Source organism: Xiphophorus hellerii, chromosome 4 (genome assembly GCF_003331165.1).
Source record: "Xiphophorus hellerii strain 12219 chromosome 4, Xiphophorus_hellerii-4.1, whole genome shotgun sequence".
In the NCBI taxonomy this organism is placed as follows: domain Eukaryota; kingdom Metazoa; phylum Chordata; class Actinopteri; order Cyprinodontiformes; family Poeciliidae; genus Xiphophorus; species Xiphophorus hellerii.
Window position 1 is genome coordinate 23,837,404 of NC_045675.1, and position 16,288 is coordinate 23,853,691.

At 38.5% G+C, this 16,288-nt stretch overlaps 1 protein-coding gene across 2 annotated transcripts; it reads right to left on the minus strand.

Annotated features, from left to right (window-relative positions):
- Positions 1–55: 55 nt before the first annotated feature.
- On the minus strand, positions 56–15,932 carry whamm (WASP homolog associated with actin, golgi membranes and microtubules). 2 transcript variants are annotated; one of them, XR_004338886.1, is made up of 12 exons: positions 15,272–15,932; positions 13,277–13,450; positions 12,960–13,110; positions 12,045–12,214; positions 9,951–10,161; positions 7,818–8,002; positions 6,519–6,605; positions 6,292–6,387; positions 4,545–4,947; positions 3,750–3,889; positions 1,951–2,335; positions 56–1,863 (listed from the first exon to the last, which is right to left on the minus strand). XR_004338886.1 is itself a non-coding variant. In XM_032559844.1 (11 exons), the coding sequence occupies exons 1-11, from the start codon at positions 15,848–15,850 to the stop codon at positions 2,183–2,185; spliced, it is 2,349 nt and encodes a 782-aa protein (XP_032415735.1). In that variant the 5' UTR covers positions 15,851–15,932; the 3' UTR covers positions 56–2,182. The 2 variants fall into 2 exon arrangements, 1 of the variants encoding a protein (XP_032415735.1); XM_032559844.1 differs by having other exon boundaries at positions 56–2,335.
- Positions 15,933–16,288: the final 356 nt, after the last annotated feature.

Genomic DNA, 16,288 nt, shown 5'->3' on the forward strand with positions numbered 1-16,288 from the left:
TGTCGACCCGGGCGCAGCACGTCTGAGCGCATGTCTGAATTCAAGCAAGCTCTGCAAAGGTTTCATAGCTGGGTTTATTTTTCATAAAACAGTACACGTGTTTCCAGTGCAGCCACTGCCAGCTCAGTGAGCAGATGTTTTATTTACGCTGAACCCTTTAATGCTGTTTGTCAGAAATCAATTCAAACCAAGGCTTAGGTGATGAGACGGGTCGTTATTGCACATATTTATTAAAGACAAAAGGTATCCTGCATTCCTAATCGATCTCTTTACGTATGGCATGGTGAAGGAAAAATTAGCTGATTACTTGGAGACAGCAGCTGGTAGTAGAAAACATTGCCGAATGTTTTACACACCACTGCTCTTCATAGCTTACAGTAAATACTCTGGTATACAGTGGCTGGATTATATCTGAGGAAACGTGTAGTGATTCTTGAGAAGAGGGACAACATGGGTTCAAATTTTCCCCCCAAATTTTTTTAGTTATTCCTCCAGCTTATGTATACAAATATGACAAATAATGTTTTGGAAATGTAAAGATGCCAAGGTGCAGGCTCCCAATCGCAACATTTTTTTGAAAATTATATTTTTAACGGACCTGACCCAGAACTTTGTCAACACCATCTGACAAAAATAAATATAAAATTATTTTTTTAATGACCCTATTAGTGATATTTTTACTCAATTTCACAGACAAATGCTCCTCAAGAAACAAAATAAATATTATTTAAAACAAAAAACAACATAAAGTCCATCTGACGGAGCTGACACAGAACTGAACTTGGTGACAAACTAGTGAGTAAAAAGAAATACTTGATACATGTGAAGTAATGCTATTTACGTAAAATACATTAAAATGAATTAACTGCAGATTTAAGTAAGATTTGTCGACACTATGACTGAAAGAGTCAGACTGTCAGCTAAAAACTGACGGAGTTGACGAAATGCCAAACTACCTCAGTTTATACGTTACTGTGAAGGAGGCCATATTGTAGCTCATCAGGTCCATGAAATCGTTACAGTTTACTAAAATTAATCATTTATTTGACAAAATTTCATCAAAATTTTGTAAATTGTCAGTTATGGTGTTGACACAATGTGGTTGTTCGTCCCAACCTCTTTATTAAAAACTAAACAACATAAGCTAACCAGTCTAGCCCTCTTAGCAAAGGAAGAGCAAGGAAGACGTCATGGGGTCCTCAGAAGTTCTGATGCCCCCCAATAATGCCTGATTTTTTTTTACATTCTTTTTATGTCTGACAGTGTTGACAAAAACTTGGGAGAAAATTCAGTTGAGTTGGAAAATATATAAAAATGATTTTAATTCAATTTATTGGTACTTTTATGATTATTTATTTGAATACTTAATTGTCATAATATATTCTTAGTATTCCTTTAATTGTTTTAAACTATTGTAATGTATTGAGTTCTGCTCCAGGACGAGGGATTTTACAGACACCATCCACCTACAGAATTTAAAATAAAAAATATTCAGCAAACACCAAGAAAACATACATTGTTGTTGACTAAACTAACATGGCCCAGGTTAGTTTAGTCAGATATTTGAAATTTTTTTTATTTTGTGTAGATTTTATTCAAATTTGTACTTTATCCATAGGACCTGTTTTGTCCCTCTCCTCAAGAATCACTGGTTTATTACATTCAAGATACTTAGTTAAGATTCAGAAATATGACAGAGGAATTAGTTTCTTCCTGTTGAGCAGCAGCTTCACTGCAGGCCTCCAGGCAGACGGCTGTGTAAATTTCAATCATTCACACGCTGCGCTTCAGTGCCACCGACCGCCTTTGCTTTATAATGCAGAACATCCCATTTAGCCATTCACTTTAAGAATCCTCCCAGAACTAGAAAAAAAAAGGTTTCAGAGGAGATTAAATCCCGATTCTGTCACTTACTACCTAGCTGGATCGGAGCCTTTTTGGATCTCTTACATCTCAGTGCTGCTTTAGGAGGACCAACGGGATTAGTGTGCGACAGCTCCAACAAACTAAAGCGTTTAAGTCGGAGGAGGCGTAATCCCGTCCTCGTCAGAAAAAGAAGAAGCAGCAGCAGTGTGTTTTTGGTTAAATCTGGTCATAGCACGAGCTTCGGCTCACAGCCGTGAAGGAGGGGATTTGGGGGGCGGGTTTGTGTCAGAGCGGCTTCATCTGCAGGTTTGTGTTCTCAGCTGTCCCAGTCGGCGCTCTGCGAGTCGTCGCCTCGGTCCTCGTCGTCCGAGTCGGCCGCCACCTTCTTCATTCTCATCATGGCAGCTTTGATGCTGCGCTCCAGCTCGTTGTCCGCGCCGCTCGGGACTTCCTCTCGCGTGGGAACCACCTACAACATGAAGAGTGACGTAATTTTAGATCACAGGCTCCTTCAAAAAGTTAAAAAGTTTCTGAGACACCAATAGCACAGAACCACTGTCGGTGTCGTCTTTCACATATGTCTTTTAAACTCAGTGTGGCTTCATATTATAAATAAACTGACAACATCACCCCATGTTACTGTAAAACCAGAAACCGTAGTATTCACTACTGCTGCAACTTCCTGATTGGTCACCAGGCGCTCACATAATTAGACGTCGTGCATCAGTAATAAACGCCACCTGAGGAGATTTAATAGATGTAATTGCTTTAGTCATAAGCTTATTCAGTCAGAAAATTAAAGTCTTAGAGTAGACTAATGTTTGTGTGAGTTTTGACTGTTGAATGGTAAAAAATATTGTGCTATAATTTGTATATTTATTCACTGCAAACACAGCAAAATATTGCAGTAAAATCTGTGGTTGTTTATGAATTTAGAACATTAATCTCTAGAGAACCAAAGGCTGGAGGCTAATTTTAAATACCTATGCTGGTAATAAACTGTAAATGGATTTTTTAAATCTTCTTCTGACATAGGTAGACATTGCAACTGGACGACAAAACAAAAGCCACCATGCTGACAAGTGAGACTTTACATTTGCTTAACAAAACAGTCATTTTTTACAAAACAATCAAACATCAAAAATGAGCAAAAGCTTTCATGTTTAGCCTGATAATTAAAAGTTGAGTTGATAATTTCTGAAAACAAGTCGGACTGTTTTCCCAAAACGGAGCCTGCCACTTTAACTTTCGGAAATAATATCAAAGTTTTCTTAAGCAATAGAGGACATTTGTGTCGCTTTTTGTATAGTGATTTTGAAAATGCACAACCATAATACAGAGAAATAAGTAAACATGAAAACTGACAGCTGTGGAGGAGTCAGAAAAATAAAAGTCTGATTTGACTCTTACTCGTTTTATATACCAACACATTCCCATCTCATTCTTTCCCAAAATGGGAACAAAATATGAAATTGTAAATTTAATATATCCTGGAATAATTAAATACTTCTGATAAGTGATCTTGTTATATAACCTAAACCAAAAGTTTTTATTCCCGACCTGAATTTTAAGGATGTGTGAAAACAAATACAGCACTATGGAAAACCATCATTTAAAAAATATATATTCTATGAAAATATCAAGGCATTAAACGATCTAAAATACTAAAACTAGCTGTAAATATATTGTGATTTTCAAGAAACATTTACACACTGATCTGTACTGAACTTCAAGGTTTTCCATTTTGGTCAATTTAACAATGTTCTCTCAAAGAAAACAGCTGCTCTGTATGTGTATGTACAGTTTAACATGGCGTCAAATTTATCTGACTGATACGAAACATCAGCAGTGAAGTATCATTGGTGACTGTGCAAACATCTAACCTTCTTCAGTTTGACTCCCTCTCGGATGGCGGACATCAGACTGCTCCTCGCGTCTAACCCAGAGTTGTTCGTAGCATCGGGAACCTTTCGCAGTTTAATCTGTCCGCGTTGCAGCGAGGCCAGCACTTCATCCATAGTTCCTGCAGTAATGCCAGATGCAAAAAAAAAAAAAAAAAAAAAAAAAGAACTGAGAAATTATTTTGTTCAGGAATACATTCTGGATTAACTATTTTTTTATTTTGTTTTCTCTTCCGAAAAAATAAGAAGTCTTCTGTAAAAAAAAAGAAAGAAAAAAGAAAAAAAAGAAGGTAAGAAACAATAAAAACAGTAAGAAACATTAAAACCCTTAAGAAATATTAAAATGGTAAAAAAAAAAAAAAAAAAAGATCTAAGAAACATTGAAAACTGAAGGAAATCAAAGCGTTAAGAAATAATAAAAATGGCAAGAAACAAAACTTAAAACATTTGAAAAAGAAAGACATTAAAAACTGCTACAAATGATGTCTAAAAAATAACAACGGAGTCGTGTTGAAGTGGAGCTGAGGGTGTGAAACAGCAAGACAGCAACCGAGGTAAAAGCCTTCGTCTGTCCTCATGGGAGACCTTGGGAATATAGGACAGAACACCATGTGCAAACACACTTTCCACTAGAACAAACAAACACAACTGTGCCAGCAGTGGGGAAATGTTGCATCTCCTGCTCCCTGCCCACAGCGCTCTCAAACATCTTCTCGTGTTTGTACGTTTAATGCAAGCTGCCAAAAGTCTGAACTTTGCTGTACACTTTCGTCTCACCTATGTTTTGCTTGAGCGTGTTCTTGGCTGGAAAAGGAGGCTCCTCTTTTTCGCTGAGAGGCATCGGCGTGTCCTGAGGGGAAGGTGCAGCTCGGACAGGCGGAGGTGGCATGGCAGGAGGCGGTGGTGGAAGCGGTGGTGGAGGTGGAGGTGGCGGCGGCGGCGCAGTGGGGCACGTTAATGTTGGCGGAGGCGGTGCAGAGAAGATCTGAACAGGGATGTCTTTAGGCTGCTGCTTTTGGGGTGTTTTACTGCGTCTAGGAGCAGGGCGGATGGAGGATGGCTCGTCAGGAGAGGCAGACGGAGACAGGCTGATGATGGACAATGGCTGGGAGGGACAGGAGACTTCTGAGGGAGGCTTCCTGGACTGAGGCGTCTTCAGGATGTACTGTCCCTGTCGCTTCTATGAAGGAGGAGATGAAAAAAAATCACATATTGAAATATAATGCAAAATCACAAAGAAAGAACTAAATTCCAACATGGGACAAATCATCTCTTTCTGCCTCTTTCTGTTAATTTTAATTAAAAAAACAAAAAAATTATAACAATTTAAATATAGCAAAGTACAGCAAAAACCTGGAGGTCAACGAGCTGAAGCATCCATCTAAAGCTAAGGAGAGAATGAAGAAAACAAGGTGGATGTTCTGGAGCGGCCCAGTCAAAGCTCAAGCCTCAGTCCTACAGAGAATTTGTGGCAGGATTTGACAACAGCTGATCACAGCCGACCCACATGCAGCTTGACAGAGGTTGGATAGTTTACAAAGAAGAACGGAGTAAAACTGCAGCATCCAGACGTAGGGGTGAACCAGTGACCCCGATAAACTGACCCCGATTTCCTTCATTTTGGGATCTCGGTGACCGGCCAATACCAACACGTGAACCAGATCTCATGCACCGAGCTTATCTGCCTCAGCAAAGGTCTAAAAATCAGCCACTGTCCTGTTTTGCTCTGCTGGGAGAGAGGTTTGACTGACAGACCGGCCCACCAGGTCATATCTGCAGTTAACAATAATCATCCCACTGTTATCAACTGAGCGACTTTTGGAGATCAGCCAGAAAACATCCATCGGTGCACCCCTGTCCAGATGTGCAGCTGTCTGTGAGGACGAAACATGAAACTCCTCATTCTGAACATCTGCAGCTGCTCGAGTCCCATCAGCTTTAGTTCAACAGTTCTCAACATATGTGTGCACTTTTGTACATTTAAATAAATTTGACATTTGTATCGTATGTCTAAAAAATACAGATTATAAATGACACCCTGCTGGGATTGCAGCCAAAGGCGCTTCAACAAAACACTGACTTGAAGGAGCTGAATATTTACACCATCATTTATTTTATGTTACATGTTTTAGTTGTTTTTTTTGTCAGTATCTTGTAGAAATCAGCTTTCAATTAAAAAAGAAATGTTTCTTTTTGCATTTATTTTGCTAAGATTTATTAATTTTCTTTTTGTAAAAGCAATAAAAAAAAGTTGGAAACGTTTTACAAAGCCATGACATTTTCATCTGGGCTTTTCCATTTTTTTATTTATTAGCATATTATAATTTCAGTATCATCTATAATTTTTACTATTCTTCTGTCATTTAACAAATGGAAATATTTTTGTAATCCTGACCATAAAACAAAACAATAAAACAAAACCGGTGTGTTTTTAAACAGAAACTCAGGTAGCCTTTTTTATTTGATTTTTTTTTAATGAAGGAGGATGTGCAGGAGAAAGAAAGAGACAGAATGAGAAGCTGACCTCTCTGAAGGAACGTAATCTGCTCAGGGTCTTCTCTCGCTCCTGGTCCACCCACTCCTTCCTCCTCTGCTCCTCCTCTTTCCTCTTCTCCCGTTTCTGCAGACAACAGAGGGAGACACTGAGAGCCACTGAAGAGAGGAGAAAGAAACCTAAATCCAGTTACCTCTGTAGATAGAGCTGTGTGTATGAGGGTTTGTGTGGGCTGCCTGGTTGCTGTGGTGACGTACCAGGTGGACCTGATGATGCTGGTTGAAGACTATCGAGCTGTGCTTGGCCACATGCTGCTTCTGCTCCTGGGCGTCCATGCACTGATCCTGAAGACACACGCACAAAAGAAATCCATCAGCATAGGTCATTTTTATTTGAAGCCAGCTTTGTGTTTTATCAGATTAGTGGGTGTTTGTTCTGGGTCTAGAGGCCACAGGCAGTTTGTTAAATGACCCCTAAAACCACTTTTTTTTAATGCAGCCCGGGGCCACAGATCAGTCGGAGTACATTAAAATACTTCAAGAGGTCATGATAATTTATGTTGAAGATGAATTGCTTTTAAAATGGGTGTTTCAAGAAGCCAGCGACCCCTAAACACACCAATAAGCAGCAGCATCTTGGTTTCAGACCAACAAGACGAATCCTAAGTAGCAGCCGGTCCAATCTACAGACTTTAATCCAATAGAAACTGGTGGAGGAACATCAAACATGCCAAAACTAAAGCTAAATATTCTCCAGTGATTAAGGGCTATTCCTTTTGAACAGCTTGTCCTTTAATTTTCTTTACGTTATCTCATGTGTGGATGTGGTGACATTCTCATTGGATTTGTGTGTGTAGAGTAGAATAGGACCGGATGACACGGTTGAAAAACGTATCACAACATAAGCGTTTCATGTCAGTCGATATTGATAATTATTGATTTCCTTTCCTCTTTGATCCACAGTTTTCACTTCACGTCATTGTTGTTTATTTTTAAGCAGTTCTGAGGTAAGGTGGCGAAACCTGAAACTGTTGCTGCGCAAGTTACTCAACAGGTTGTTGCTAGGTAACCAAAGAATGAGGGAGTTGATGCCGCCAACCTTGATTGAAGAGCTAAACCCTTTCCTCTGCACACATCTCCCAGGATGCTGTGCAGTTCTTGATCAGAGTTCAGTGAATATTCTACATAATGTATATTCTATCAGATGTATTGTCTATTGATATTGATTGTGTGTCCATTGTCCATATATATTGTTATTGATTTACATTCCCTAAGGCTCGCGGCTGGTTACTGGAATTTGCTCCTATAGTAGAAATAAATTGTTAGATCGGTTTAGCTTAATAGCTTTGCAACCTTAAGAATATCAGCTGATTAGTTCAAATCTAAAATCACACATAATAAAAGCTGCAATCCATCCTCAAAATAAAAATTACACTGTTATGAGCTTTAAATACGTGTATTTGTACCCTAAAGACAAATTAACTTCTACCAAAATTCTTCTTTTTGAAAGGTGCATACGGGTCAAAATGAATGAAGCGGCTGAGGTGCGTTTTGCACCTTTTTGTTCCTCAGGTAAGCCCTCCGAGCACAGATGTTGCCCCTCTTGGTCTCCAGGGTCTGCAGGCGTCGTTTGAGCTGACGCATTAGTGGCGGTTCGGCCTGTTGAAACGCTGTGTGGACCATGCTGTGCAGCTCCTCTGGATCCTCACACACATCGTAGTACACCACCTCCTCCTTCAGCTCTGAAACAAAAATACATTCATACAACATCACTATGTACACTATGGATTTACTTGTAACAATATTCAAAATATGACATCATCAACATAAAACTGCTGATGTAATGTAAACACTCACTCACCTGTGAGTGTTTACATTAAATCCTCTGTAAAGTTAGACAATTAGTTTGCAAAATTCATTTTTGTTTGGCCCTTCTTTTCAGCAAGTAGCGAAGGTCACACTGCTATGTTTTAGTTGGGAAACTCTGGAGAGCATAAAAGGTTAAAAATACAGGTGGACACACACAGACACGCACACACACACACACAGCATGTTAATACTGTACACACACCATGGTGGTAACACCCCATGTCCCTAAAGGAGCAATTAGAGAAATATTTACATGAACAGAGGGGACCATTTCCCCAGAGTGACCCCAAATCAAAGGGCCTTTTCAATGTTTGTGTCAAATTTAAATATGTATGACATCATTTAAATTCAGTTTTTTAAAAACATGTCTAGCTCTTTCCTGCAGCTCTTCCTATAAAAAGTCTGGAGATGCTAATGCTTAAAATAACTACTCCTGTTTCATTACCTAAAGTTGGCATCAGATTTGACAGAGTGTTATTTTATTGCTGTTTTACCAATAACTCAGGACCAACTTTGACCAGCTCCACATTAAAATGTGTGAAACGTCAACTCATCAAATCAGGACTACGTTACTAATGAATTATAGATTCTCTAAAGCACAGCGTTTTATCTGCGATGCTTTTATTTTGTTTGCATATACATTTTTTCGGGCTCAGTTTTGAGATTTTCAAATAATGGCAAATTATATTCTTTTTTTATCATACATATTTGGAAAATGATTTTAAAAATCTAAACACGTTTTGTTAACAGCAGAGTAAGTTTTAATCTTTAAAAATAATGAGAAGGAGCAGCGTTTATTTTGCCAGTGAGTTTCTATTTGTGGCAGCAGTAAAAATCCACTCACAGATTTTCACTCCCAGTAACTTAGATTGTGTACTTTACCCAAATGCAATGTGAAATATTTCCTAATTGTACAGGAAGAAGATAGTTTGAAGTACTAATTGGTCGTGTCACATGAAAGATGCGGTCCTGCTGACCTCAGTCTGTCAGCCTTTATTATGCAGCTTTTATGCTAATAATTTTAATATCCCACAAAGATGATATGATTAAATCTGAAATGCTGTTTCACATGATGATTGCAATTACTCAGGAGAAAAACAAAATCTACAATTATTTTAGCTTGTTTTTATGTCTATGATAATTTTTATTATAAAACTCCATTCCGTCTCAGGATATACATGTTTCTGATGTTGGTATAAGGAATTACAAGAATAGACAACTTTTTAAGCTATATTGAATAGCAAACTGAACTTAATGAACTGATCAATTTAATCAATTAGAAAGTAAGGCACAATTTATTCGTAGAGCACATTTCCAAAGTACTTTCCATGGTTAAAAGGAAAATAAAACAACCAAACAAAATTATTACATCGCATTGCCAAAGGAGTGGAAAATGATGCCTCCTGTTCACATCATTCCAGTTATTATTAATCAAAAGCAACTCCAAACAAATGGGTTTTGAGCCTTGATTTAAAAGAACTCAGTGTGTCACCATTTTTTTTCCTGAAAGATATTTTAAAGTCTATTCTCTGGGCTACAGGGAACCAGTGTAAGGAATGTATAATTGAATTCAAATAACTTTTTTTTGTAAAGAATTGGTACTATAGAAATAAACTGAGACTGAATTGAATTAATTTCCTCAAAATGATTCCTTTGTTTGCTGTTATTTCTTTGTTTGCAGTTCACAATAGAGTGGGTCAATACAACTAGGCTAAGCCTAAAACAACAAGGTGACAAACCCATTATTTAGTGGAAGTGCATTTAAATACAGATTGTTGCGTTTCTATACCATGAAACCTTTTCACTAGATTCAGTACATGCCTTTAATTTGTCGACGCAGGGTGTCTATCTGAGCCACCAGCAGCTGCTCCTCGTTCTTCAGGATCTCAAACTTGGCGTCATAAAGTTCCAGCTGGGTTTCATAGAACTGCAGTTCAAGCTGGTCCACTGTGTCGCGTTTCTGACCGGCCTCAAACGCCGACCCCTCCGGTTCAGCTCTCCGGTTCTGGACTCTCCCCGACAAGTTCTCCAGCTGTATAAAAGTAAAAAAAAAAACCCAAAAAAAACCCCACTCTTGTCAAGTCAGGCTTTAAAAAGTTTTAAAATTCCTTTTTAAAATTCACACCCCGTTTGTACATGTGTGCTAAAAATACTTTGACACAACTGCATGTTTACATCTTTTCAACTGATGTAAAAGTATGTGATGTAGAAACGTCTTCAGACAGTTTTCTTCTCTGCGACTCTTAATGAGGGGAGCTGGAATCAGCAGCTGCCTGCAGCGTTATGACAGTAACAAAAAAACTGCTTGACATTCTTAATTATGAGCTGACACTTTATATTCAAACCCATGTCCCTAAATGCTCTCCGTCATAAAGAACGCTGCGTGACGCCCAGTACTTTTGCAAAGTAAAATTATTTTTCTCCTTTTTCAGTTCAGACTGAGCGATCCCAAACTGAAAGAATTACTTTAACATTCGCAGTCAGAGTTTAACTAAAGCACAAATGGAGGAAAATTCACTTTAAAGGGTTTTGCTACCGCAGTCTTTGCACACTCAGATTTGGGGATTTTCTCCCAATCTTTTCTGTTGATTATCTTTAAAGATCCTTCTGGTAGAATAAAGATCATTGGTGAAAATCAGGAGATGTTCAATGTGGTTCAAACAAATATCTGGTTTCACTATCCACACTGTATATGTTGTAAATTTCGACAATTCAGATTGCCCCTGTAAATCTGCTAAATGTACTACTACTACTAATATTACTTCTGATGAGATAAAATGTAGAAAAAAATATTTTTCCATCCTCTTTTTCTATACCTGAAATAGGACTGGGTAATATGGCTTGAAAATAAAAACCTCCAGATTTTTTCATAACAGATAAAAATCGATTTATCGCCCAGTCCTAACCTGGAAAATACTTTTTTTCCATAATTTTCTGTTCTGCGTAGAAACCCAGCCAGATCCATAGTCAATGTTTGGATCAGCGTCTCTCACCTTGTTGCTAAATTTGGCAAAGGGGGGAGTTGTGAAGGTGGAGGGACTTCTTCAATTTAATTGATCTAAATGTGGGTTATATTTGCAGCGAGCATCAAAAACCAAAACATGCAAATTACATAAAGAGGTCTTGATGTTTTCCGAGGGCGTCGTGCACGCACACAGATACGCTCACTGTAAAAAAAACAACAAAAAAAAAACAGTCCAACGTGTCACGCTGTGAAATCTGCAGGCACACCGACGCATTCATCAGAGTGACGGTGTTACGGTGCCACCAGCACAAAATCCTGCATAGGTGCAGCTCGCTGATCTCATTAGAAACACTCGCACATAGCCGTCTATGCAAAAGATTCACATTGATTTCACAGTGGTGGCCACTTCCAGCATCCTCAGGCCTGACGTTTTAACAAGCTTAATCAGATGAATAATGCAGGTGAAGATGCTGAAAGTGTTCTCCTGTTGCCCCCCAAAAAAGGAGAAAAGACCAGCTCAAATGAACAGCGTTGCAAATAATCTGCTGCAGTTTCCCACTCCATACTGTGATCCTGACATTAAAATTGCTCTACACCAGGCAGTCACAGAGCACACACAGGCGGTACGCTGTGAATATGTATACACACACAGACACACTGACTTATTTATGCATGGAAGCAGGTTTTTTTTGGGGGGGGGGAGAATTCTTTGAGTTTTTAGAGAGAGCTTTATAAATAGATCAAAAGAAGCTCTGCAGCCAGAGATTCAGACTAGAATACAAAGCAACAAAAAAAAAAAAAAAAGCCAGCAGTCTCTTTAAATCGCTGCAGAACTACAGCCACTACTAAAGCTGTTTTGCCTTGGTACAAAAAAAAACGTATTAAGTGCAGAATGTTTTCACCAATTACAGAAGCCCTGAAGAAGCAGCTGAAACCCCCATCAGACGTACCCGCTCTTTGATGGCGTCCTTCTTGCGGCTGAGGCACATCTCTGCCGCTCGCATGTGCTGCAAGGTTTCCTTAGCTAAAAGGAAGCGCAGCTTCTCCAGTCTGGGAGCTGCAGACGCCCAGGCAGCGGGTCCAAAACGCTTCTTATCCTCCTCCATCTGTTTTACCATGCCTGGACGTATAAAGACAAATCTGTCAAACTGCTGCATCTCTCTAAACCTTAACAGACCTTATATGGTTACATGAGAATTATCGGCCAGTTGTGGGTCTTTTTGTTGCTCTTGTTTACCAGGGTTTTTTTTTTTCTGATAGCTCTTTGAAAATGATGTTGATGGCATCCAACTATGCCATCATTACTTTAGGATATCTCACTTGCTTTTAAAGTTTTATTGAACGACCTGGAAAAAAAAGTGGAAGTTTCTCCCACCTGAATTTCAAGCTGCTCCACAAACTGATCTATATTCTGCATGTAGCGTGAAAGCTGGAAAATAAGCTTTTGAAGTCAACTTTTTCAAACCCATGCAACAGATTAAAAAGAGTTCAAAGTTAAATCAGTTGGGGTTTTTTTTGTTTTGTTTCTTTTTTACTATTTACTGAATTGGATACAAAGAAACATCAAAGTAAAAAAATTCTTTTACCTTGATTACCAATGAAAACACACCTTTGGCGTTTAATGTTAGCATTTTGTTAAATTCTTTGAATAATTTTAAATTCTTCCAAAGACAGAGCATAGAAAATTGATTAATTTATATCTGAATTACAGTCATTTAATATCATATAAACTGAATGTTTTCTCATATAGCTAAAAAAGATGATTTTATGTGGGTTTTTTTTTTTTTTTTTAACCAAACCCGTCACAGAAATGAGCCTGGCGACATGATCCATACAAAAACAAAAGAAAAGCAAACAACTTATACCAGCCAGGGCCTTTGAAGTCTGTGCAAAATAGTTGACAGTGATGTCCTGAATGGAGGCGACAGCATCCTCTGCTTTCATTCTCCACTCCTCCGCCTCCTTCTCCAGAGCTGCAATCCTCTTGGGACCCAAGTCCTCAAACTCCAAGGACTTCTGCAGAAAAACAAAACAACAAAAAAAAGGAAAAGAAAACAAGTGGACCATTTATGATCAGAATGTAACCTCATAGATCTGACCAACTCTGGGATTTAACTTAGACTTGAGATAAAGAGTCTTTAGAAAATGACTTGTGTTTTGTTCAAGCTTCAACCTGACTCACAAGAATCTCCATCTTGTAAAGGCAGGCCAGTTCTCTCATGTCTCTAAAGGGCTGCAACAAGTACTGGAAGAAGCTAGTAGCAACAGTAACCAGGTCCTGATAGGCCTCATCTTCCTTCTCATAGATGCTCAGCAGTGCCACCATCCCATTAGTGGTACTGTGACTCTGCAGCAGCTGTAAAAATAAAAAAATAAAAAATAAGTGAACATCAAAACAGCATCACCTCAGTTTATTCTCAGAGCCGTCTGTTATTTGCCTTGTATGACTTTTCACAGCTCAGATCGGATAGAATCCGGTCGATACCAAACACACAGCTGGCGCGAGTCCTTCTAAACAGGATGTGGGTGGTCTGGAGTAATAGCCTTGCAAAGCCATATCAATGTGGTTAAATAGAGATAATAAATCAATAATATAAATCCAGTGAAATTTACATATGAACAAATATTAACGTCTTTAAAGGTTTAATAAGAGATGACCCATTGAAAATCACAGACAGGCAATGTCTGAGATGTTGACATTTTAACAGGGATTACAAGAAAAGCATGTTATAAATCAATAATTCAGTTTTTAATGGGGAAAATATGATAAAAATAATAAACATAACACATTTAAAATGCCTATAAAATGTAGCACCACTTCGCATGATCACTATTGAATTTGTTCATCCACTTTAAAAAAAAAAGGCTTTTATTCATGAAATCAATTGCTGTAGTTTATAGATTTTTAATTATTGACGTGAGATTGAAAAATTGTGTTTTCACTTTGGCATCAAGGACTTCTTTTTTGAAATTCTGGCAGCAAAGTCACAGCTGCGTCATGCTAGACCTGATTTTAGATCTTTCCACCACCACTGTGTGGCGCTCTTCATACGGGCAACTGTTTCCACTTCAGGAATACACACAGCTTAGTGAGGTAAAAGTCTGCAATAATCCAGGGTATTTTGGGACTCAAATACTTACTCTAGGGTAGGTGTTTGAGTCAGGAAGATTACTCATCAAATAAAAAATATATATTTTATTTCTTAAAATGTTAGGATTATAAACAATGGCCAGATGAGTTGTAGTTTGAGTTCATTTGCATAAATGCTGCTGGAAAAACGACTACCAGATATAACACTGTATTTTATGATTTGTTACACTATTAAACCCCAGGTGTTGCAAATCTATATTCAATGAATTAGCAAATATGTTTCTTAGGGTTGGGCATCATAATGGTGACGTATGTTTGGAAAGAATAAGCGTGTGTTCAAAAATATTCTTTTGGAGTTAATACAGAGATGGAAATGTGATGGTTGCATCCGATTAAATATATATTGAACATAATGGCATTTATTTATGGATAACATATTGGCTCTTTATGCCTTTTTCCCATCTTCTTTTATTCATATTTATAATATATAGTTTTCATTTGTTGCATCATTCATCTTTATGACATGCATGTTTTGATTTCTTTGTATACGTGGATTATTTGTATTGTTGCCAACACCTGCTGTAAATTTCATGACAAAAGCCACACTGAAAGATATTTATTTTAGACCATTTGTGAGCTAAAATTGAAATGCAAATGCTTTCAATTTTGGGCCCAAAATGTTGCAAGAGAAAATGTGGAAACTTATTATTAGCCTGAAGAATCTTGAAGAGAACGTAGTATAATTTTCACATCCGATCCTTAAAAAACAAACAATAATCTGAAGATATAACATCAGAGTCGTAGAGAAAATACTAAAAGTTAACATATGAAAACAGAAAGATGAACAGCAACATCTGAAATAGCACAAATCACAGGAAATGTTCACAGAAAAGTATAACAAACTTCCAGTGAAAAGGTGCTTGTTAATTCTTATTAAAAGACAAAATGTGACTGTTATCAAATGCTTCAGTATTTGCTGTTGTGTGTTTCTTCCATGTAGAAACAAACCCAGCGAATGCATTAAATCAAAACCTTTTGTGAGTCAGACTGAACTCTAGGACCCCGGACAGCCGTGTGGCCCCTCACCTCCTTCAGTTGGCCCTTGGCCCTTGACATCTCCTCCTGCATGGTCTTCTTTTTGAACTCCTGTAGATTTTCAAAGTACTCATCCACATCCCTCTCATCCTGGGTGAACAAAGTTTCCAGGACGATCTTTCTCCCGCACAGGTCAATGGCGGTGCTGAAGTATTTTTCCAGTTTCCTGCACGGCGTGTCAAAGTCTCTCTGGTCGTCATCCTCTGGACCGGACCTCCGATTCGACAGCAGCAAGTCCCAAATGTTACTTTCCCCAAAGTCGGACAAATCCGGGAAGCAGCCGCCCAGGACGTCCGCCACGCATGTGAACTGTTGGTGGACGTGTTTCAGGTCGTTCACGGAGAACAGTCCTGCCCAGCTCATCTGAGGTTGGCCACCGGCGGGGACCTCAGCCTTACGTTTCTGCCGCTGTAACGTCCGGTTGTGGCAGGTTACTGCGAACTTCGACTCGATAGCGTTCCATTGGACGATAAAACCCAACTTAAAGGGCTCATTCTCTTCAAATATGTTACTTTTAACTGCCACCCACCCCTCCAAGCTGTCCAACCGGTCAAACTCTACACTGTCCATGTTAAAAACGCAGCTTTCACTTTGGCCCCGGAGAAACTGTTGGCTGTGTTTACAACGTCCGCCATTTGTGTGACGTTGCTGCGTTCAAGTGCGTCACAAATACTCGGAAATTGTAAAAGCGTATTTTATCTGAGCTGAAAAACAATTTAAGCCAATTAAAATTAACACACTATCGTCGTTTTTAATAATAAAAAAAATCACTAAGACTAGGGAAAGCTACAGAGTCCGTCTGGTAACCTAGGATAAAAAATTTTTTAATCGTGCTCATGAATGAAATAAGTCGTGCAGATGAAATATTAAGTTGTGGCCATCATTTTATATTTATCCATGTGACCAGACGGGTTCCATAAAAAGCAGCAAAATTACAGATATTGTGTCATTAATTAGCAGTAGAATCGTTTATTTAAGTTTCCTGTCAGTTAAGCTAGGATATCTATT